The sequence below is a fragment of the Oncorhynchus kisutch genome, linkage group LG12 (assembly GCF_002021735.2).
Source record: "Oncorhynchus kisutch isolate 150728-3 linkage group LG12, Okis_V2, whole genome shotgun sequence".
In the NCBI taxonomy this organism is placed as follows: Eukaryota; Metazoa; Chordata; class Actinopteri; order Salmoniformes; family Salmonidae; genus Oncorhynchus; species Oncorhynchus kisutch.
This window is the reverse complement of record NC_034185.2, coordinates 41,162,667-41,187,994: the sequence shown is the minus strand read 5'-3', so window position 1 is coordinate 41,187,994 and position 25,328 is coordinate 41,162,667. Positions and strand designations below refer to the sequence as shown.

The following is a 25,328-nucleotide window of genomic DNA, read 5'->3' as shown; positions in this document are numbered from 1 at the left end:
GGCGGCCTTTCTCAACAGCAAAGCTATGCTCACTGAGTCTGTACATAGTCAAAGCTTTCCTTAAGTTTGGATCAGTCACAGTGGTCAGGTATTCTGCCACTGTGTACTCTCTTTTTAGGGCCAAATAGCATTCTAGTTTGCTCTGTGTTTTTGTTAAAACCTCACTGGGATAGGCGGGACGGTAGCGTCCCACTTGGCCAAAAGCCAGGGAAAATGCAGAACGCCAAATTCTAAAAAATACTATTAAAATCAAACTTTCATTAAATCACACATGTAAGATACCAAATTAAAGCTACACTCGTTGTGAATCCAGCCAACATGGCAGATTTCAAAAAGGCTTTTCGGCGAAAGCATAAGATGCTATTATCTGATGATAGCACAACAGTAAACAAAGAGAGAGTAGCATATTTCAACCCTGCAGGCGCGACACAAAACGCAGAAATAAAATATAAATCATGCCTTACCTTTGACAAGCTTCTTTTGTTGGCACTCCAATATGTCCCAAAAACATCACAAATGGTCCTTTTGCTCGATTAATTACGTCGATATATATCCAAAATATCAATTTATTCGGCGCGTTTGATCCAGACAAACACAGCTTCCAACTTGCGCAACATCACTACAAAATATCTCAAAAGTTACCAAAAACTTTGCCAAAACATTTCAAACTACTTTTGTAACACAACTTTAGGTATTTTTAAACGTTAATAATTGATCTTGGTTGGCCCCCCCCTTGGTTTGTGCCGTGGCGTAGATCTTTGTGGGCTATACTCGGCCTTGTCTCAGGATGGTAAGTTGGTGGTTGAAGATATCCCTCTAGTGGTGTGGGGACTGTGCTTTGGCAAAGTGGGTGGGGTTATATCCTTCCTGTTTGGCCCTGTCCGGGGGTATCATCGGATGGGGCCACAGTGTCTCCTGACCCCTCCTGTCTCAGCCTCCAGTATTTATGCTGCAGTAGTTTATGTGTCGGGGGGCTAGGGTCAGTTTGTTATATCTGGAGTACTTCTCCTTCTCCTACTTCTCCTTATCCGGTGTCCTGTGTGAATTTAAGTATGCTCTCTCTAATTCTCTCTTTCGGAGGACCTGAGCCCTAGGACCATGCCTCAGGACTACCTGGCATGATGACTCCTTGCTGTCCCCAGTCCACCTGGCCGCGGTGCTGCTCCAGTTTCAACTGTTCTGCCTGCGGCTATGGAATCCTGACCTGTTCACCGGACGTGCTACCTGTCCCAGACCTGCTGTTTTCAACTCTCTAGAGACAGCAGGAGTGGTAGAGATACTTTTAATGATCGGCTATGAAAAGCCAACTGACATTTACTCCTGAGGTGCTGACTTGCTGCACCCTTGACAACTACTGTGATTATTATTATTTGACCATGCTGGTCATTTATGAACATTTGAACATCTTGGCCATGTTATTATTATAATCTCCACCCGGCACAGCCAGAAGAGGACTGGCCACCCCTCAATGGCCTGGTTCCTCTCTAGGTTTCTTCCTAGGTTTTGGCCTTTCTAGGGAGTTTTTCCTAGCCAACGTGCTTCAACACCTGCATTGCTTGCTGTTTGGGGTTTTAGGCTGGGTTTCTGTACAGCACTTTGAGATATCAGCTGATGTACGAAGGCCTATATAAAAACATTTGATTTGATTTGATCAAATTGAAGACGGGATGATCTGTGTTCAATACAGGAAGACAACAAACTGAAGCTACTTTTCGAGTCATGCACCTCTCTCAAAAAGTCCACTTCACGTGACACTCATTCAAGATGGCCGTACGTCTTCATTACACAAAGGAATAACCTCAACCAACCTCTCCTATGAGAACCATATGTGAGAAGTCTATGTGATACTGTGGGGATGTCCACCTGTATTATACGATGTGTAGATATAAGACTTGTGTCTAGGGAGAAGGTGCTAGGGGTCCGATTTGGAACTCAGCTGCTGTTTGTCCTTGCACCATGGGTGACATGTTACAGCTGTCCTATCAAAAGCCTATCCTGACACCATCCTCTAAAAACAATCCAGCCCATCCATGTATCCCCTCTACACACACACATCAATGCAAATTGATTACTTAAAAATCATACAATGTGATTTTCTGGATTTTTGTTTTAGATTCCGTCTCTCACAGTTGAAGTGTACCTATGATAAAAATTACAGAAAAATTACAAAATTACTCTACATGCAAAACCTGCAAAATCGGCAGTGTATCAAATACTTGTTCTCCCCACTGTAGGTGTCTGGCTAGACTGTAAACTCTCCTTCCAAACTCATATTAAACATCTCAAATTCAAAATCAAATCTAGAATCGGCTTTCTATTTCGCAACAAGCCTCCTTCACTCTCGCCGCCAGAATTACCCTAGTAAAACTGACTATCTTACCGATCCTCGACTTCGGCGATGTCATCTACAAAATAGCTTCTAACACTCTACTCAGCAAACTGGATGCAGTCTATCACAGTGCCATCCGTTTTGTTACCAAATCACCTTATACCACCCACCACTGCGACCTGTATGCTCTAGTCGGCTGGCCCTCGCTGCATATTCGTCGCCAGACCCACTGACTCAAGGTCATCTATAAGTCTATGCTAGGTAAAGCTCTGCCTTATCTCAGTTCACTGGTCACGATAACAACACTCACCCGTAGCACATGTTCCAGCAGGTATATCTCACTGATCATCCCAAAAGCCAACAACTAATTTGGCTGTCTTTCCTTCCAGTTCTCTGCTGCCAGTGACTGGAATGTATTGCAAAAATTGCTGAAGTTGGAGACTTTTATTTCCCTCACCAACTTTAAACATCAACTATCTGAGCAGCTAACCGATCGCTGAAGCTGTACATAGACATCTGTAAATTGCCCAACCAATCTACCTACCTCATCCCCATACTGTTTTTATTTTATTTACTTTTCTGCTCTTTTGCACACCAATATCTCTACTTGCCCATCATCATCTGCTCATTTATCACTCCAGTGTTAATCTGCTAAATTGTATTTATTCGCTCCTGTGGCCTATTTATTGCCTACCTCCTCATGCCTTTTGCACACACTGTATATAGACTTTCTTTTTTCTACTGTGTCATTGACTTGTTTATTGTGTTATTGGCTTGTTTATTGTTTACTCCATGTGTAAGTCTGTGTTGTTGTCTGTGTCACACTGCTTTGCTTTATCTTGGCCAGGTCGGAGTTGCAAATGAGAACTTGTTCTCAACTAGCTTACCTGGTTAAATAAAGGTTAAATAAAATCAAATAAAAAATCCAATGTCTGCCATGTTTTTGGATGATGTGATGACGTCGTCGTTGCTCATGCTGCTCCCTGCGCGCAGCTCCCTGCATGCAGTGAGTGCTTATGTGCATGTGATGTTGAGCAGTATAAACCAGTATAGACGGTCCATGAATTGGCGAAAGGGAGTAGATTACCTTGAAAACAACGGTCGGACATCTTGGACACAGTCTCCGGTTCTTATTATACCTCTGTGATGCTGCCTCACAGGCATATGTGTGCACCCGACACTCTTGCTATCAAATTAGCAGTTCTCAACTGTAAGAACGGACGATTGCCATCATTTTTTCGAGTCCCATCACTCAGTTATTCCATTTATATTCCATTTAACAAACCAAACACTGAAATACCGGTATGTAAGGTAAAGTAAAAATCCAAACTAGTCAGTGCATCAATACCGGGTTATAGAAAAATACGGTTTAACACCCAGCCCTAGCAGGAACCCACATGGTCTCTCTGTGGTCTCCCAATCAGCATCTGGACCTATAACCTAATCAACCATGACAGACTGACTAAAGCACAGTCATTTCTCTACTGACTTCCTTAAAGGGACACACAGAGACAAAGACCACTGTAGAACAGAGGTTGTCAAAAGTCAGTCCTTCTGAGTCCACCATTCTGTATGCAGGTTTTACATCCAGTATGATTTGTTGATCAGGTAATTGATATGACAGAAAAGTTTAAAAAGTTGGAACGAAAAGCTGTATTATGCAAAGGGATGGCCCAGGACCAACTTCCAGAAAGACACTCTTATAGCAGGATACAGAGGACTATAAGTAGATTGCATAAGGTGATGTGGGGGTATGCTCCACACCTGTGTTCTCATGCAGCATTAGCATTTGATGTGCATCATGTAGCCTAAAGCCCACTCCAGACTCCTCAGACCTGGCACAACATGGAACATGGTGAGACTGACACACTTAGGGGCCTTCACTGAAAACACCAGGCTTCACTGTATCCAGGAGGACACGGGGACATTTTGAGATAACAAAAGCTGTTATAAAAGCAGTGGTGTTCAAAGTTGGGGTCGCCAAAATGTTGATTATTTTTGTATTTATATTTCAGGAACAAAAATGTGGATTAATGTACGGGAAAATTATTTATTTTTAATTGAGAAAGATGATTTTTAAAAATACAATCGAATAAATGTATTTATTGGAAAAATGCTTTACGCAATGCATTTAAGGTTATTTGTTGATGTAAAAATACAAATTTACTGATTGAAGGTTGTGTCATTAGATTAGTGGTGCGGTCACGAGAAATTCTAAAAATGGGGTCCCGCTGAAAAGTGTGAATACCACTGTGTTAGAGACTGAAAGAGTGAGGCATGAAAAAACAGGAACTGTTGATTAGAATAAGAATACGAGGACAATCATATTCTAACATACTCACAATGGAATCACAAAGTTGAGTGTTACTGTGGGTAACTAAAGCCCTCTCTCTCTCAACAGAATGGATATGTCCAAATGGCACCGCCCTATTTCTCTATGCAGTGCACTACTTTTGACCAAGGCCCATAACGTTTTGGTCAAAAGTAGTGTACTACATACCGGATAGGGTGCCATTTGGGATGCAGGTATTTCCTGGTGAAGAGGGTTGATCATCAATACTCTGATTGGGACTGGAGGCAGCAGCAGCCTTGTGGTAATCAACAATGAGGGCCCTTCAGCTACACATGTGTGCTGTTCTGTATTGTGGTTTTGCCAAGATGTATGATCATACATGCATGACTGGAGAACAAGCCATGTGACACACACGGCTGCAGTTCCATTTTGAATAATGATTTGAATAAACAATCTTAGGAAAGGTGTCGGAACGTCCTTAACAATTGGAAGTGGTGTAATGTATTGTTTGGTTAGAGTATGTGTGTGTTTGTGCCCATGTTAGTGCCTGTCTCTCTGTGTGTGTGTGTGTGTGTGTGTGTGTGTGTGTGTGTGTGTGTGTGTGTGTGTGTGTGTGTGTGTGTGTGTGTGTGTGTGTGTGTGTGTGTGTGTGTGTGTGTGTGTGTGTGTGTGTGTGTGTGTGTGTGTGCCAAAACAGTCTAGTGATAAGCAGGACAAGGGAGGAAGTAGCGTCAATGTGTTTATAGTCATGTGCTCCTCTCTCCTGCTTTCAGAGCCCATTCACACAAAGCCAGAAGTGTAATCTTCATTCGGAGTAGAGAGTAAATAATAGGAATGCATGCTTTGCATAATAATAGACATAAGCTGAGCAGGGATTCCTGCATGACAATGAAACTTGTCTTCATGCATAATCACACAAGCCCTTTAACATGCTCCCAGCTACATCATACTGTATTTCCCAAACACAGCCCGTTACAGCTGTCTGCTTGGATTCTCTCTCCCACGCTCTCTGCCTGCCTCCCTTTCTCTCTTTTATAGCCCTCCTCAGACTCAGTACGGACGCCAGCTGGTGTTCCCTGTGCTGAGCTGGCCCCTAGACTTTGGCTTTGGCCACTGGGAGAGGGTGGAGTGGGGAGGCGTGAGGCAGGTTGGGTGTTTAGGGGTGTAAGGGGGGGGGGGGGTTGTGGCCCCTCTCTCGCATGCAAATGTTCTATAAATGGAGTGGACCGAGAGTGGAACTGTGGGGGATTTGGGAGGAGCAGCCTAACAGTCTATTGTTCTGGGAGTGACAGACCGTTTTCATCCGGCCTCCGAGTCGGAGTCTGACTTTACCGTACAGGACAGGAGGGAGGATACTTCCTTAAGCCTCCCCAGTGTGACAAAGGATCATATTTACAGCACTGTGCAGCAGGGAAAGGCCCAATGAGAGGCATTTCATTTCATATTGGCCCGATATATTAGTGCATAGAGTGACTTAAACTTATCAATGAAAGAGAAAGGGACCGGATAAGCTTTTAATATTGTTCTGTCCCGTTTTTGAGAAAGTGACATGATAAAAGGCTTTTATTCCTGTCTCTCTTTTCAAATAAAAAAGTGTTTGAATGTGAGGAAACATTCTTAACCACAACATTCTGTTTTGTCAGTAGAAAGTATATAATGGCGACACTCGTTCTTCAAGCCATCCATATTTTTTGGGAGTAGCCATAGCACATAGCAACATTATATTGTTTTTAAATGCTCTCTCAATCCTATCTATGCTTCATAATGTCTTCCATGAGAAGACATCAAATCATTATTCAGTGTCTAGAGCTATAAAGCATATATTGATTGCCAATGTAATTGAATACATTGTTAACATTTAAGGCACACAAACCCAACCTTGAAGAGGCAGACACATTAAAACAGACTGTCATAAATAAATAATATAATATAAATAACAGGGGTATGCATGGCAAAGATACGATAGGAGCATGTATTCTCCTCCAATGAAATAGCCAGCCAGTCTGACAAGTGTTGGGACTGTCTGTCTGCCTGCCTGTCTGTCTGTCTGTCTTTCTGTCTACGCAGAGTGATGAGGTATAACTGGATCCAGTTAATTGTTTGGTGAAGCAGAGTGAAGGGAGAATTCCTGACAAGTCCGTCCATGGAGCTGTCATTCTCCCAGCCAGCTCATTGTTCAGTGTGTGTGTGTGTGTGTGTGCGTGTGTCAGAGGTGGATGACATCAGGTCTAATCTGTTTGAAGGGATATTCACCAGTGATTTACAGGATTAGAGATCAGTTTCCTGGATGTCACCACAAAGCTGTGACCAGACTGACCACCACACGTTATCTAAAGATGATTAGTTTATCCATTTTGGCAGCAGACCCCGCTCTCAACACAAACAAACAACAACAACAGACTCAGCTGTCTCTCTCAACTGTCCCAGTCTTGTAAAGCAGTCAAGGGGAACAAACCTAAAAGATACATGGGAAATTGTATCTGCACACTAGCATAAATGCACTGCACACTAGCATATCCCATCTGGACAAGAGGAATACCTACTGTAGCAATCGAGCTATGGAGCTTTCAAGCAGTGTTTCCATGTGGTGATGTGCCTTTCAACTGAAGAGTTAAGCTTTTCATTACGAGGAGCGCACACGGCCACAGAGGTAGAAGGAGCCGTGTCTATCAATCATCAACATTAGCAACAGCTTGTCGTTCTCTCAATGCCAGGCTTGATACACCCAGTTGACGTCGCCTACATCGCAGTGGACATAGCCTACATCAACGGACGTAGCCTCGCAAGCCAATTGCAGAATGTGACGACAAAACTGAAGCAAATTGTAGAATCTGGCCAGGTTGTATCAAGATTTAAATTTGGTCACGTTGCACAGTGTGACATGTAATAATCATAAAAGACTGAATCCGACGTACAGTGTGGGAAGGCCTTAACCGAGAGAGTACAGAGACAGACAGGGCCAAACTCTGGAGGCCCAAACTAGCATGTCAGAAAAGAGCCTTGGAATCAGAGGAGAAGAAAAGTAGGAGCCTTCTACACAGGTCCACATGAATCCTCAGAGAATTCCTCTCAAGGGGTTGGTTTGGCACTGGGGTTGGTCTGGCACTGTCCTGCAACAAAGATCTGCTGACACAAAATTGTGGTTTTGTGGTTCAATGCTGGTAGATCAGACGGCACCAAACTCCACAGTCCACGTCTCAATCTCCACCATTAACGCCCAGTGACCTCAAATAGCCACATGAGAATCCTTCAACCCTCTAACACAGTGATGCCCAACTCCAGTCCTACGGTACCCCCAACAGTACACATTATTGTTGTAGCCCTGGTCAATCACACTTGATTCAAATGGTCAACTACTCATCAAGGGCTCAATGAGTTGAATCAGGTGCGTTTGTCCGGGGGCTAAAACAAAAATGTGTGCTGTTGAGGTTACTCAAGGACTTTGCTCTAAAATAATAGCCTGTCTACTGCCAAAGAGTAACAGTTGGTCAGCCGTTTGGACAGAATATTCCATGGATTTAAAAGACTAAAATATAATTTCCTGGCTCCAGGCCACTAAATAAACCGTGCAAACTTAGTTGAGCATTTGCTGCCTCCCCTTCCCATAAAGCACAGTAGTGAGCAATTTGTAGGTCTACTTCATGAATTGAACAATTAACCGTGACATTTAGAGAGGGCACACAGAAACAATTACTCCAGTGGACGCTCACGTTTCATACCGAGCATGCCCTCACTGGCACTGCTAACGATAGCACCTGATTGGTTAAACCCTAGACTCTCCAATCACAGCCACAACATAAGCCTGATGAGCTCACCATCATAACATATACATCTGCATTCTACGCTCTCCATCTCTTGCTCCATCCCCAATGGCACAATCTATTTGACAAATACTTTTTTTTTTAAAGGCTAATCAAAAGGGATGCATATTACATCAATTAACTAGGGTATAGGATCTATCAGCTCTGATACAAGCCTAATTGGCTATTACTATCAGGGAGCCTCTGAGGAAAATGTCTTCGCAGCATGCCTTAAACTGCCACCTGTTATGCACCTGCGATAATTAGCATCAGCTCTGTGGCATAGCACGCTGTGCAGTGTGCTACACACACACGTATGCACGCACGCACGCACACACACACGCACACACACACACACACACCAGCATTTACTCTTCTAGACGAACCCATACATGTTTGATAAATGCTTATAGTATAGTATAGTAGTCTAAGTATAAGAGGTGGCGAACCACAAAACACATCAAATGCCTGTGGTATATTTATCTAAAAACTTAATGTGCGCGATATACTCATGTCTGTGTGTGAGCGTGTCAGAGGAATGTACTAACTGGTTGTTTAGGCTAATGAAGGTTTGGATCCCAGCCAGGTATGTAGAGCCCGAGGGACATGCCCTAGGCCACAGACAGACACAGTGTGGTTTATTACTGGTTAATTCCTGCCAGGCACAGCCACTACAAAGCCACTCAGGTACAGAGGCACATCAACACCTGTGTGGTCCCCATGATCAAAGCCTCTCAGCACAGCACAGCCCTTCCCCGATGCATTGGAAATGGACTCGAGAGGCGAGTGGATTCAATGGCTTGTGTTCGTTCCTTACCTTCCTTACCCCTGCCCTTATATTATCTTCGGACAGGCTAATCATGGTCCCCTCTCTCTATTCCTCTCCCTCTCTCACTATCGCTCACACACACACACACACAATTACTCACTCTCACCCTGTGGCCCATGGAACCATTCTGACGTTGAGTAGGTCAAAATAAATTACACTTTTTTTTTTTTGCGGGGCAGCCTTCTCATCAGTCTATTAAATGACTCAGATGTCTCATGCTGTCTTAGATGTGTCTTAAAGAGGGAAGGGTATTAGTGTCACCGTGTCAGTCAGACTGCTGGTGGTGCTAACTACCTGAACACCCATGGCATCCTTCCAGGGACACGGGAAAGGTCCTCCAAACATCATATCCTGTCCATGTTGCTTTACTGCTGCTGATGTATGATGCTGAAGGCTGGGCCAGTGCTCTGGATGGAGCACCATCATCCCTCACCCCCTCTGCTTAACACTGTCTTCATAGGGAACGGATCACACCATCCATTTGACACAGAGACCGCTGGGACTGGGGAGACAGGTGCCAGGGCTGGGAAAACATGCTGGAGAATGTGCTCTGTCAAATTTGATAAGACTATGGGGCAATAGTTCATGAGTATGCAGTGAAAACATGCACACAGGCACATGCACCACTAACCTTCATAGAAAACCATTATTAATATAGGATTGACCTCTTAAGACATTTGACCCTAAAGATTGGACTCAATTTGAGAACTATATTGCAATTTTCAAAGAATAGGCCTTCTGAAAGAACACATTATCACACATTATACTAGGCTACAACTTGTAGGTCGGTACGGTGCGCAATATTATGCATCTTTGCCAGAATTATGCAATAATCTCAACCTGCACTCTGCCACTAATATGGCACAATCCCAGGCTACATGTAGCAAGACAAGCACGGTAAGTAATCTTTACCTCCATGGACAATTGTGCCGTGCCAAGGTCCCCTGACTATGTACGATAACCACAATGATTGTGTGTTTTGATTGTACACTAAGTGCTTTTCTGTGAGCTACAATCATTGGCAACAGAATAGATTTGTATAACGATCTCCTCTGTAATCAACCCGACTGTGATCTACAGGCAATCGGGATGTGTGCAATCTGGTTCCTGACACAGACAGATGCTGGAGCCTGCTCTCTTGTCAATCTCTATCCTACAGGGGCACTTGATTCATGATTGCTTCATTTGCTTTCCCATCCACGTTGCAGAACGGGATTGATTCCTTATGATGTCGAAGCTGTAGTACTGTATATATCAAGGCCACTTATGATTCATATTCAGCAATGTTAACTGAACTGCTATCCGACCTCTGGCCATGAACCTAGCTGGATATTTATTGGTTTAGACACTGGAGCAGAGTCACAATAAATACATGTTTACGGCTGCTTGTGAGCAAAGCCTCTCTCTCTCTCTCTCTCTCTCTCTCCAGGCTCTAATAGATACAGCTGGGGAAAGTAGAGCCTTCACCTCACAGTGAAGGGTATGCATGGATTATCCTGCCTGTCATTCCAATCTGTTAATCCCTTTTCAGGCATTTGCCACCCGCTTCCTGAAAAAGCACAATAACCACTGTTATGGAAATCATGGATTATAATACTGTATTTAAACAGCTCCATGACCTCCTGACCTTTCACCGTAGGCCTATTTTATTCACACGCTGTAGAAAGAGTAAATACACATAAAGAAATTCACAAATTCAGTACTGAGTGTATAAATACAGTACATTTTTAGCGTGAATGTACAGATGAATGTAATTTCAACTCATTTGTGATACCTTGAGATAGTTAGGAATTGATTTTGGTATAATATTTAAGCTTAAGAACACAGCATTAGCCATGAAACATTTTATTTAAACTCCATGGCAAAATTCATAGAATGGCAGAAAATGTTGCTTTAAAACGGCAACATATTATTTAAGCTCCATTGCAAAATGTGTAGAATTGCAGGAAATTAGCTTTCAAACTACAACCTTTTCTCTCCGCTGCCAAGATTATATTTTTGACCGCTCAACCCTTATGGTGGATCTCGACTCAAAAGACACCACGAAGCAAAACAGTTTGGGAATCCTTGCTCTGATATTGATCATGAACATAGCTTTCTCATCACAGACCATGATGCAGTATGTTCACGCAAACAGCCAGTCTGAAGGCTGCAGAAGCCATCCCAGTATTACCAGAATAGGTCTGATAACGTATCTGATATTATATCTGTCATTCATGACTCATCAGGAACTCTAATGCAGAACACAGTGGAAAAAGAAAAGACTGCAGTGGCCAGCGACAACATAGCCTGGCCGCTTTATTTAAAGGTGTTGCCATCTCTGTAAGTGATATGGATGTGCCATGTGATGGACCTACAGTGCCTTCGGAAAGTATTGAGCCCCCATGACCACATTTTGTTACATTACAGCCTTACTCTAGAATGAATGAATTTGTATTTTATTTTGTTGCAATCTACAAAAAATACCACATAATGACAAAGCGAAAACAGGTTTTTAGAAAAACCTTCTTTACATAAGTATTCAGACCCTTTGCTATGAGACTCGAAATTGAGCTCAGGTGCATCCTGTTTCCATTGATCATCCTTGAGATGTGTCGACACCTTTATTCCACCTGTGGTACATTCAATTGATTGGACATGATTTGGAAAGGCACACACCTGTCTATATAAGGTCCCACAGTTGACAGTTCAAAAACCAAGGCATGAGGTCAAAGGAGTTGTCCGTAGAGCTCCGAGACAGGATTGTGTCGGGGCACAGATCTGGGGAAGGGTACCAAAACATTAATGCAGCATTGAAGGTCCCATGAACACAGTGGCCTCCATCATTCGTAAATGGAAGAAGTTTGGAACCAACAAGACAGACTCTTACTAAGCTGGCCGCCCGGTCAAACTGAGCATTCGGGGGAGAAGGACCTTGGTCAGAGAGGTGACGAAGAACTTGATGATCACTCTGACAGAGCGTTAGAGTTCCTCTGTGGAGATGGGAGAACCTTCCAGAAGGACAGCCATCTCTGCAGCAATCCACCAATCAGGCCTTAATGGTAGAGTGGTCAGACGGAAGCCACTCCTCAGTAAAAGGCACATGACAGCCCACTTGGAGTTTGCCAAAAGGCACTTAAAGACTCTCAGACCATGAGAAACAAGATTCTCTGGTCTGATGAAACCAAGATTGAACTCTTTGGCATGAATGCCAAGCGTCACGTCTGGAGGAAACCTGGCACCATCCCTACAGGGATGCACGGTGGTGGCAGCATCATGCTATGTGGATGTATTTAAGCGGCAAAGATGAACGGAGCAACGTACAGAGAGATCCTTGAAGAAAACCTGCTACAGAGCGCCCAGGACCTCAGACTGTGGCTAAGGTTCACCTTCCAACAGGACAATGACCCTAAGCACACAGCCAAGACAACGCAGGAGTGGCTTCAGGACAATTCTCTGAATGTCCTTGAGTGGCCCAGCCAGAGCCTGGACTTGAACCCAATCGAACATCTCTGGAAAGACCTGAAAATGGCTTTGCAGTGACGCTCCCCATCCAACCTGACAGAGCTTGAGAGGATCTGCAGAGAATGGGAGAAACTCCCCAAATACAGGTGTGCCAAGCTTGTAGTGCCATTCCCAATAAGACTCAATGATGTAATCGCTGCCAAAGGTGCTTCAACAACGTACTGAGTAAAGGGTCTGAATACTTATGTAAATGTAATATTTCCGTTTCATATTTTTTATAAATTAGCAAAAATATCTAAACAGTTTTTGCATTGTCTTTATGGGGTATTGTGTGTAGATTGATGAGGAAAAAAGGGGTCTGAATACTTTCTGAAGGCACTGTATATCTTGCCAGTATGGAATGAGACAGCAGATTGTGTACTGTGGCTTCAACTTCACAGCAAATATGCCGTGATATATTTTGAAGCAATTGCATTTTTGTACCTCAATTATTAGATAGAGCATTTAATGCATTTGCACTGTGTTTCTGGGTAATTCAAACAGTCTATTTACGTCCACAACTTCACATAACCAAGTATTCAAGTATGACAAAAGCTGCTTAAAAGCCACTCGATCATGTGAGAAAAAAAGAGCACAGTGGGAGAACATCCCAGTGAAATGAGAAGGCCAGCTGCATACAGTGTTACACTGCTTTTCCCACATTTTCACTTGTTCTCCGGAGAAGGGTGGTCATCACTGTCTGTCTGTGGGCCGCCTGGACAGAAAGCCAGCCATTAAAATGTCCTGTGGTGCTCTGATAAAACAATCAGACACACCATTCTCAAAGGAGAAAATACGTAGCAGCCTTCAATTGCCAGAAAATGTCAATGAATTGACAAGACTGAAGGTGCATATATATCAGATTTTTGGAGTATTTCACCAGTTCTTATGGCAGCTGGGAAAGAGCTTCACATTCTGTACAGCACTGAGTTCACAGTCCCGAGGCCACTTTAGCCAAAATGGTAATGTTACATTCTGGTAGTGTACAGGAGCTAGAACCATATTGAGACCCAGAGGGGCTGTACTACTGTACGGTCTGTTTCCTCTTGTCAACTCTGATCAGGATCACCCCAGCTCAGCTACTGTTTGACAAGCAGGTCAAACCCACTAGCGGTCAAAGATCAGGGAGCTAGCTAGCGTCCGAGCCACAACACACCCAGATGTTATTCAGGTTCTCAAGTGCTGGTGTTAATTACACATGGTACCAAGCTTGGTAACAAGTCTGTTTGTGCTGTATCACAATCTCCTATAGAAGATGAAAATACAATGACTGTAGGAGTTGGCCTGATAGCACTAACAGATCTGGGATATATTAAACAGCCTTTAAGTGGTAGTTTAAAGGAGACTAGGAGTAAAACAATTTGAGGGTGTTTTGTCTGAAAGGAATGAGTGTGGTCCATCCCTCTATGACCCTACATCCTCTCCTTCCCCCTCTATCCTTTACATAAACAATGACTGCACTTCACTTCACCTCACTAATTTACTTTCTCTCCCTGACTCAAGACCGTAAGGGCCGTCCTTGACATTTTATGACTTCCTTTTTATGAGCCAGTTGTTTATTACACCTTTAAAGGGTAAAGTCGAAACCATGGCAAACACCAGAGCCATTTTGTTCTGATGGGCCTCCTCGTCCCATCTCGTGGCAGCAAGCCAGCCAGTACGGTGCAGTGCAACATGGAGAACACAAAGTGCTGGCAGAAATATAGGCTAAATTAAAATTCTTTACCAAATTACTCTGCTGCCTGCAGTATCAATAATGAAAAAGCTCTTTATTATGAAAAAACTGAGCCTAACCTCTCGTCTTTGTGAGAAAGCAGAGAGATGGTTAAGAGATGTTGTTTATCTGGGGCTATACTCAGTGGAGAAGAACGATATGGATGATGTATGTTATAAAATTGTAACATAGAAATGTCTATTATTTTAGGTAGTACTATACTATAACACATTAGTATCACATTGGTATGACTACCATACTAATATCTGAAACATTCTGGAAGTTAAGCCCCTATAAACAAGCCCGGTTTTTCACACTAAGGCTTGGCAGTACTTGGTTTCTATAGCCACAATGCAGGGGTACTGAGGTGGACCGTGGTCAGGTTCTCATTAGGCTAACAAGAGGCCATCTCTAACAGAAAGGTTTCCTGAAAGGTGAGGAAGCTGGGATATTCACTATAGTTAGAGAACTAAGAAAGGAAGTGAGGTGAGAGTGAAGGCATGTAAGGTGACGATCTCACATTGGCAAGGAGCATTTAAGCCACAAGCCTCACATGAACTCCCTGCATACTGAATCAACTGCTCTCAGGTTTGAACAAATGGTGTAAAGTTGCCCCTGATCTAGGAACAGCTTACCCTTCTTAAATTATAACCTTTAACCATTAAACTGACCTAAGATCAGTTCAGCAGCCCAATCCTCTTTCCACTCACTGATTCCAGCCCTGTTTCTGTTTGAGCAGCAAAAACAATGTGTTATCTATTTACAATCATCCTCACTGCATGACACCCAATGGTTTTATCACCATCCTACCAGGACAATGCTGGACACTTGCCTTCCAGTGGTATTCAATGGGCGGAAATTGGAAATCCAAAACACAGCACTAGTGAAGCGATGTGGCTCCATCAGCCTGCAGCCAAACAATGGGGGCATCTCCATGTGTTTTGCTTCCACTTCCTAACCACACAGACACAGGGCGTATAGAGGAGCGAGACTATTGTGGTGGAAGATAGGACAGGGGCTGCTATATCTAAAACCCTACAACACGGACATTCATTGACTGTCAAATTGTGGACGCTACTGTAGCTAAAAAGGGAGAGACTCAAATCAGCGTAGCAAAGCCATAACATTTAACCAGCTATCCTTCCCATCCATTCCACCTCATGTTTTTAAGAGGAAATATAGGCCAAAGCACTATCCTATAGACTGCTGCTGTTTATGCATCCCTTTTGGCGCATGAAGACAGGACAATCGTTCAAATTGTTCCATTGAACTTAATTCAACAGCTCTACTTTCATTTGCAGAAATGCCATGACTTGACCACAGATCTCTTTGTGTTTCAGGGGCAGAATTACACTGGGTATGTGGTTCAATATGGTTAGATATAGCATCTTGTAGATAGCATAGACTGGATACAGAGGCTGTGCTACCCCCCCCCCCCCCCCCCCCCCCCCCCCTTCTGTCTCCTCAGCCTCCGTGCTCTGGAATGGCAACAGTGTCACCACAACACAGCAAGGGGACGAGCCATGGCGCTCCAAATCACTGATTACTGCTGCAGCTCTCCCAGAGAAAAGCAACAAACCTCTAATTGTAGGCCTCCCTAACCTCATGCACCGGTAAGGGAAGAGAATATAATTTCAGTTTATTGGTTTTCCTATTTTTTAAAAGCTTTTGTCGTTCATGGTGTCAAAGTCTCTTCTCGGTTAGGAAAATGCAAAGATGAATTCGAAAGGACTAGTATAAGTGTATTATCTAAGTAGCTATTAGCAAGTCATATGGCTGCACTGCACACATCAATTACACGCCAAACACCATCTTTACTGCTAGTATTGTTCCCCAATGAGAGATCTAGAACAGTGCAATCATAGGAGATGTGTTTACATTCAGGAGCAATGATAACCCGTTTCTCTCTCCTAGACAAGGGCTCCCTGTGGTCTAGATAAGGATCATGGGTATTTATGTCTCCCAGTAGAGTACTTGTAGTGAAGCGTTGGCTTATGGTCCTATAGCCTCACAAGAACGTGGCAGTCAACAACACTTCAGAGGATCATCACTGAGCTATGCTGGCGGAAGTACTGTGTCTATACATTAGCACACAAACAAACAGGGAAACATCGCAAACAGCTGAACACCAGACACTGAACCTTCTACACAACTTACATTGGCTTATCTATGCTGATATACTGTGTAATCCTCGTTGAGACAGCTATCTTGTCAACTGTCAGTAGCTCTGTTCTATTTCCCCCCAATACCATCTCCATCTCCAGTGGAGTAGACGTCTCGTCTCAAGGGCAGAGATAGGAGAACCATTCACTGACCAATCAGAGGCCAGCTGGTCAGTTCCATCACTGAGGGCTCCTCACACTTAACTCGATCCTGAGGAGAAAAGCACTGGTCTGGATCACATTCTACTGCAGGGTTTCACACACAAATACTGTGTACACACACACACACACACACACACACACAAACACACACACACGCACACAAACTCCTTGAACCTTTCATTCTACTCCAAATCAATGTCAAAGCTTTAGCTCCAAATAAATATAGCCTTCAAAGGGAGGGATAGTTTAACCCTCTGGAGCCAACACTTTGTTTCAGCATGATGTAAACCCATAATCCCATAAAAAATCCCAAATCTCTGTGGGATTCCCATTTATGAGAAAAGGATAATGGTAGGAATACAACGAAGCAGAAGAAGTGCTGACAAAACACCTAAATTAACAGTCTCTAGACTTATTGAAATTTGATCCCGGATAAATCCCAAATAAATTCAAATGGAAAGCCTCCAAATAACATGTGCATAGGATAATCCTCTGAAATGCTCTGTAGAGTAAAACACTGATCTCTTCAGGAATGGTTGACATTTCATATCTAATTATCGACATGAAATGCACGCTATGTTGACAAAAGCTGTGTGTGTGTGTGTTTCGCTCACTACTAACAGAGTTGTCATTGAGTAAGCCCTCAACAGGCTGAGCATCTGATGTAGAGCCAGTGGTCTGATATAAAGACGCTCTCAATCTGCTTTCTCACATGAGTTCCAGCAGAAAACCAGCAGCTGGACACCCTCGATTTAAAAGTGCTGCTAATCATTGACGACACATATTAATCAACTCAAATGGCCTTGGCCATTATGGGCAAGTCGCAGGTTGATCCGCCAATTCCTCAAAGAGGTCTAAGGGCTGGAGAGTGTACACTGTGTCTAGGTGAGAAACCCTAGACAGGTAAGTGTGAATCAATCAACCATGTACAAGTCTGTCCCTCTCTCTGTATATACAGGAAATCAGAGAGTGAATGAAGGCTCTTCCTCTTCCTGATCATTGATCCACAGCAGCCAGCCATTACCAAGGCAGCACTCACTAACTCACACAACCCCAGGGGAAAATAGGGCCAGACAGGGCTCTCCTGAGTCCTGACATACAGTAATGGCTCAGCCTCTGATCAATAACTACTTAATCTGAGATGCATATGGGCATTTCCATGTAAAAGGACTCATGAGCACCAACGTGAAATTCATAGGAGCATGTCAAACCTGGTGTCATATGAAAGATAAGTCCATTTTTTTTATTAAGGCATATATACATGTTTCAACATGTTATTTCCTAAATACTAGAAATAAGCAAATTAGCTTTGATTTCTGCTCAAACAGATGGAAATGGTTCTTAAAAACAACTACCACAAAAAGTATTCAAATGTATTAGAAATACATCAAAACACAATAATGTTTAAGTTAAGACCCCTGCCAACTAATATCAACACTTATATTTGGTTTTGAAGTGTGTAACAAACATATTTTCCAATTTCTCTCCCTCATGAGGGGAGAGGATAATGAAAATTCACAGAAGTAACAACTAAAAGTAGACCTACCAATTAGTTACAGTGTTTTTACTAACATCTATTTGGTTTATGAATTATTAAGCGATTCAAACTCGAAATTCTGTTACCAAATGGGATATGATAGTAGTCATAAACCACAGTTGGGTCACCTGCTACAGTTCTCCCTTCCACCTGCCTACTGTTATGTTCACCTAATAACGGTCTTCTTTCTCTTTCGTCTGGTGGTCAAAGCAAATGTGGAAACAGTCTGGACAAACCCCTCCCTCTCTCTGGGGCACCCTCTTCTCTCTCTCTCTCCAGTGAATGTCACCTCTCTTTGTGACACTGTGAGCCCCCTCTCTTTCCATTTACTGTAACCAGCATCCTTACCCAGTCAGCACTGATGACACCGGATGTTCATGGACGTTGAAAAGTAGTTGAAATTTGGTCAGTCTGCCCGGGCCTTGAACTCAACGTCCACTGACATTGTTTTTTTGGTACGGTCTGGACCGGCCTTGATTAGGTCCAAACATAGATCAATGATTGCTTCAATAGACCAATGGAAGCCTGTGTTTTGCAAGTTTGGAGAGCGCAGTACAGTACAGTACAGTACAGTACAGTACAGTACAGTACAGTACAGTACAGTACAGTACAGTAAATGTTAACGTTCAGTCGAGTATAGTCTAGCACACTAGAGTTGAGTACGCTATGATGTACTGTGTTGTACTGTACTCTACTGTAGTGTCCTGAACTATGCTCTAATTTACTCTACTGTGCTGTACTGAGCTGTACTTTGATGTCCAAACCTGTAAAACATAGCGGTCTATGATTGGTTCTGGACCAACCAAATTTGGTCTTGTTTGGTGGCTGAGCTCATTAAAATAATAGCCAGTGTGTAGAATAATACCCAAATATACAAAGTAGGATATTGCATATTTCTAGCTTTGTGTAGCTTTATAGGATACATCACCATGAAGAGAATGACATTCCTTCCATAATTATGCATTTCTGTGTAGTACAGATCAGGGACTCGTAAAGAAATGATGCTGCCTCAATTCTTGTTACCTGGTGTAAATCCACTTCATTTACTGTAGTTCAATAACCAAAAGATAGGTCATTTTTTAAACTAAGTCAAAGTGTCATGTCATAGCCAATGTTCCCTCTAAGCTGCGTGCACGCACAGCAGCCGAGTCTACTGCACAGCTCCCAGGGACTTAGTTGATCTCCAAACATTTCTGGAAAAAACCCAACGATAAAGCCTTATGTTCCTATTTTATTTTTTTGGTCTCAGGCTGTTGTTACCTTCATGTGTCTGAAGGGTACAAACTGTGCCTTCCCGGCGGGCCCAGAGAACAAATCATGTGCACTATGGGCCTACTGCTGGCCAGTCGGATGGCTCAGATGACCGTGTCTGCAGTAACGTAGCAGGCATAAAAGAAAGCTACAGCAGAGTAGATACTATGATATTTCAACATGTTTAAAACCATGACTAGAGAGAGACTGTCAACGAAAACAACGAATACAGACATCCTGTTTTTATGAGTAAGTTCATGTTTAAGTTCTTACTCAGCACCATCAACACTTTGTATTCAACACTTTTAGAAGCCATAAAATGCACGTTCTTCCTATTTTCCCTCAGTGCTACATTGGGACACTGCTGTGACGTAAGTGTCCCAATGAGTGACAGAACACTGAGCCAATCACGGCGCAAGAACATTACCAACCCCTATGCTTTGTATTTTCCGCTGGCTGCCCCACCACCACAGAAAGCATTGAGTTAAGCTGAAACACCTGCATTTTGGAGTTTTTACATTGTTTGCAAACTGATATGTGACAAGTATTAATGCCAAAATAACATGCAAAAAATGTTTGGTGGCTCTGCCCCACCTGGTCTGGATCACACACCACTGGGTGTGATCATATAGTCTACCTCAAATTTAGATTTATTTTTTAAAATGTCCCGAACTACAATGCATTGGCAGGACAATTCAAGCGAAGCCAATATGCATTGACAATGTATTGGGACTATAGCTTGCTGCATGTTTTAATTGGTTCATTTGGCATAAGCATATGTTTTTTTTAATCATGTTAAAAAAATCTGAGCGGTAGATCTCATCTTGCATTTTGACTCAAAGTGATCTTGTCTCAGAAAAGGTTGGTGACCACTGTTCTAGAATGTTCCCTGTTAACACTATCAATGATTCCCTTTACTGTGGCAATTGTGATCGAATCAAAGCAATATTCGCCACTTTCAATGCAACGCACTGAAACAAAACGAACTATGCAATATATTTTGTTGTAGGCAGAATGCATCAGAGTAGGATTCTAATTGCATTGACACGCACTGGTGCCAAATAAACAATCAGAGCTGCAGTAGGCCTATATGAAAATAGACCATTGCCATATATGGATCTGTGCCATTTACTTTGAACTGGACTGTGTTTACAACATGAGCGCTAGTGAGTAGATGTGCTTATTTTGAGAACAAAGCGAGAGATGCATGTAGCCACGTGTGCACATTTTGTTAATATCCTTTGCTATTTAGTGAGTTATTAGCCCAGTTATAGATCATTTGTAGTCAGCAATAAGGGAGTGATTGCTTCCTACAAGAGCACAAAACATGTACATTTCTTTACGTCTTTGAAAAGCAAGTCAGATAAAGAGCTTTTTTTGTCTAGTGAGTAGATGTGCTTATTTTGAGAACAAAGCGAGAGATGCATGTAGCCACGTGTGCACATTTTGTTAATATCCTTTGCTATTTAGTGAGTTATTAGCCCAGTTATAGATCATTTGTAGTCAGCAATAAGGGAGTGATTGCTTCCTACAAGAGCACAAAACATGTACATTTCTTTACGTCTTTGAAAAGCAAGTCAGATAAAGAGCTTTTTTTGTCTTTAAGGGTCAGTATTGCATTTTGAGACAGGCTTGAATAAGCTAAGTAGCCACAAGGCAGAGGGTAGCCTCATTTGTCTGATTCTCTGTAATAATGGTATGGGAATAATAATACATTTTATTTTGCAAAGTGGTATGTTGCATCAAACAACACAACAACATTTTCAGTCACGTCCTTGTCTGAAGGACAAGTAAATAAACAGGTTAATGTCTCAAGGAATGTAGGCCTACATTGAACACCACACATTAGGTGCTACTGTAGGCTGAATGATAGAACAGCTATTTCCATGTTAAAATGTTATGGGATGCATGTTCTCCATTGTTTTTGATGGCAGGCCACTCTGGTAGGCCTACATTATGATCAAGTATCCACAGTAGCCTACATGGACACTGTTAAAACTGTAATTTCAAGCAGGTACAGCCTCACTGTTCACAGTAAACGTGCTTGAAGTTGCACATAATTTTCACAACGTTCAAGTTTGCGCTCAGCAGACCTGAAATTTGCTTAGTGCCGAAAAAAATATGAGGGAACATTGGAAGGAACAATTTGTTTTTGTTTGGCACACCAGTACACAATCTGAGTCTCTGCGCAATTCCGTTACAGTGAAACTGCCCATATATATGATACCCAACCCGACATGTATTTCATGAGTAGTATCTTGCTCTGATTCAAAATGCTTTGGTTGATGGATGATCCTTTGCATGGCATGCGATTGGGTATAAGGTTGTTATGCATTGGCTATAAAGCTTTCCAGAAAGAGGTAGCCTTGATGGTGATCTTACCTTGTTTGAGTATGGCGGCCTGGCGAGGTTGACTCCATCTTTGATTAGTTTATCTCTAATCATGATCTTCAGCTTCAATTTGGGGTAAATCACCAACTCCCTCCGCTTGCCAAGCGTCAGGTTCCTCTGTGCGCCCAGATACGCGCCCCCTTTTCCCCCCACCCGGTCACTGTTCGATTCGGTCCAAGACTTGGACGCCCGCAGTTTGGAATCGTACTGGTCCACCAGATGCCTGGTGTACATTTCAGACGCGGGGGGCATCGGCTCAAGCGTAAAATACAGCCCCGCCGCAGTTTCCTTATCCTCGTCTTTCAGCCTTTGCACCGCGTCAAGGATCCGTTGCCGGTGGTGCGGTATGTATACACCGATAGCATCCAGGTCGGGGTCCCCAATTTGTTTGCAAACTTCCAGATCATCGTAGCCGTTATCCACGAAGGACTCCACATACATAGAGAGCTGGAGGGTCTTCAGCCACTCAAACACGATAACGGGTCCGGTGCTTGTCATGTTTGGGTGTTGTAAGTAATGTAGAGAATGCAGAACAGAACACTTCACCTATAACTACTTTCCCAAACGGATTTGAAATCTCATTGTTAAATACAAATGAAAATCACCAAATCTGTTCGCAAATAATGCGGTCTAAGCATCGAGAACACGCGAAGAATGGACAATGCAAATGTTGTAATCCATGACTCAATCCCAATAAACAGTATGCAGTTCAAAATCTTATTGTTTCCTTTAGGGAATATGGAAGATGTGCGGTCCCTGTGCTATATACAATAACCCCGTCTGTTGAAAAGGGTCAGTGAAAAGAAGTAGGCTGACATCCAGGTGAATTTGTCACCTGCCAATATTTGCAGGATATGATTTCAGTGGCTGCGGTGACAGCTATTAAATCCCCGGTGTCATTTCGCCATCGATGTTACTCGTCCATATTGACATGCCTGGCTCACAAGTGGTCACCATAAACAATAGCTTTAGGCAGAGAACATGATTGGTTAAAAATAAAAAATAAAAATGTTCCATACAGTCGGATTAGAAAGTATTGCCGTAGGCTTTTCCACGGATGGGAAATTTACAGAAAATATCATTTGAAAACAAAGTAATACCGTACCAATGAGCACGACCGCACGAACCGTGTTGTGTCCAAATGGTTTTGGGTATGCTGGAGCACTACAAGCAGCTAGAGCGGGTACAACAATCCACATAGGCTAAACCACTTTCAATGTGGTGTTCCACGAGCCAAATGGTCTGTGTGCTCAGCCTTCCACGCCCCCAGATCCGCGTGTGACTTTAAAAATAGTGATGGAATTCCTTCTTTTACAACCTGTCACCGTCAACGAATCCCCCCCACACGGAGTCCTAAATTTACCACGAGAGGCAGAGAAAGATGCTCCCGGGAGCTCATTTCATCTGCCTTTCATACAGTTTAAACGAGCAGTCTCGTTGCTAGTTTGATTCACGTCTCTCCCCTTACTGTCTGATCTCTCTCTCTTTCTCTCTCTCTCTCTCTCTCTCTCTCATTCAGTATTTCCATGGTCTCGTTTCTTATCAAGCGCTAGCACTCCCTGTCTAACAGCTGAGGTACTGAAATACTGGTTGTAGGCCCACAGTATACTATATACTATATTACCTGCTACTGGTATTACATTGAAAATGGTGACTACATAATTATTTATGCTCTTTGTTTTCATGTTGCTATTGCAAGGGAGGGAGAAAAAGAGCGAGCAGGTTTCTGCCTCACAAAAGGCTTTCAGATGCGGACCACTACATTGCCTCTCTCTCTCTCCATACCAAATCAGGGATTTAAACACTTTAGGGCCATATCGACTGTTTGCTCCCATTTTACTTGCCTTTTTGTTGACCCTGGCCCATAGGATCAGTCCACTACCCCCTGCAGACAGACAGAGGAAGACACACCCTTCCCATACATGGACGACTGCCAGTATGACACTACTGACTGTGTTTCTCTCATTCCCCCACTCTCTCCATGACTCCCTATCTCCAATCCAATGTGCAAAGCTCTTCCCTCCCTATCTATTTGCAAGCCTTTGCTGCATCACAGGACAGCATCAACCTGAGACACAATATTGGTGCGGAAGGAAAAACTGCTAAAACCAAACAGAAAGGGATAGAGAGAGAGAGAGAGAGAGAGAGAGAGAGAGAGAGAGAGAGACAGAGAGAGAGAGAGAGAAAACAGCTGGTTGACAAGTTATGACTGAGACCTGTCTGTCCATGTGGAGGCCAGCCCAGCCCATCAGCAGTGATGCATGCTTTATCAAACCAGAGCTGACAGCTTGTTAGAGTTTAGTTTGATACAATCACCACGACTATGCTGTGGCCTGGGAGTGATTTGAGCTGTGCTTCGCTCTGTGACATGCAGTTTGCGTAGTATAAACGCAACACACAAGTCAGGGGAGAAGAGATGCATTTCCTCGTCTTGGAGCGTCTTGGACCTCATCTTGGAGAGGAATGTCAGAAACATGCCAGACATACATGGGAGGATATTAGGGAGAGTCGTAATGGAAGCAGGATTTTCAGGAGACACAGAACACGGCCAAGAGCTGGTACAAAGATACTCAATAATATTGACATCTGCTTAAGGAGTCTTAGTAAAGAAGAGGGAGGAACATCTGTGCTTAGAGTTTGTTTGGGTGTGTTCACTGTATGTCTGACTCCCTCCTTTACATCAACCTACAGTAAATATCAATCATGTCCAATTAAAAAAGCTTGTTATTTCTTGACAGCCAGGATTACAACTCATCCACAGGGCTTTGCTTTACTTACTCTTCCCCTTCCTGTCCTCAGTCCTCTGTCATAGGAGCTGAGTGACATTGGAGTATCATTAGATCAGTTACAGACACAGGATTATAGGACACGTAGTGACAGATGGGACACGGGACATGGAGCATGCCACGCTGGGTGGACTCAGAGCGCAGGACACAGGACGCAGGGCTGTCAATGCTGGTAGTGCCAGGAATACCATGTTTCCATATCGCTACCCAGCTACCCAGGTGGAGCACAGTGGAAGGATGTAGGAGCAGACTGCATGGGCTATTGCACAATACATACAGTGCCTCACTCTTCATCGCTCTGTATCTATACTGTAAATAATTAATTTGGATGTTCAGTTCTGTAATAAACTTATAGTTAATACCATTTAGCAGACCCTTTTATCCAAAGCAACTTACAGTCATGTATGCATACACTTTACATACGGGTGCTTCTGGGACTTGAACCCATTACCTTGGCGTTACAAGCACCATGCTCTACCAACTGAGCTCCATAGGACAGGTTATCTAACTGTTACAGTACATCTATCTTTACACGATGCCTCGACTAGTTTCCTTGATATCTGCACAATATATTCAAATCAGGGTACAGAG

General features: G+C 43.1%; 1 protein-coding gene across 2 annotated transcripts in view; it reads right to left on the bottom strand.

The window, feature by feature from the left end:
• The window catches only part of LOC109901001 (SAM and SH3 domain-containing protein 1), a 299,602-nt gene extending 276,213 nt beyond the window's left edge, over window positions 1–23,389 (bottom strand). The window contains exon 1 of one of the 2 annotated variants that reach the window (XM_031837557.1): window positions 21,943–23,389. In XM_031837557.1, coding sequence (XP_031693417.1) covers window positions 21,943–22,449 — 507 coding nt within the window. In that variant the 5' untranslated portion in view covers window positions 22,450–23,389. The remainder of the gene's footprint in view (window positions 1–21,942) is intronic. The other variant, XM_020496961.2, reaches the window with a different exon arrangement.
• Between the last annotated feature and the right edge of the window lie 1,939 nt (window positions 23,390–25,328).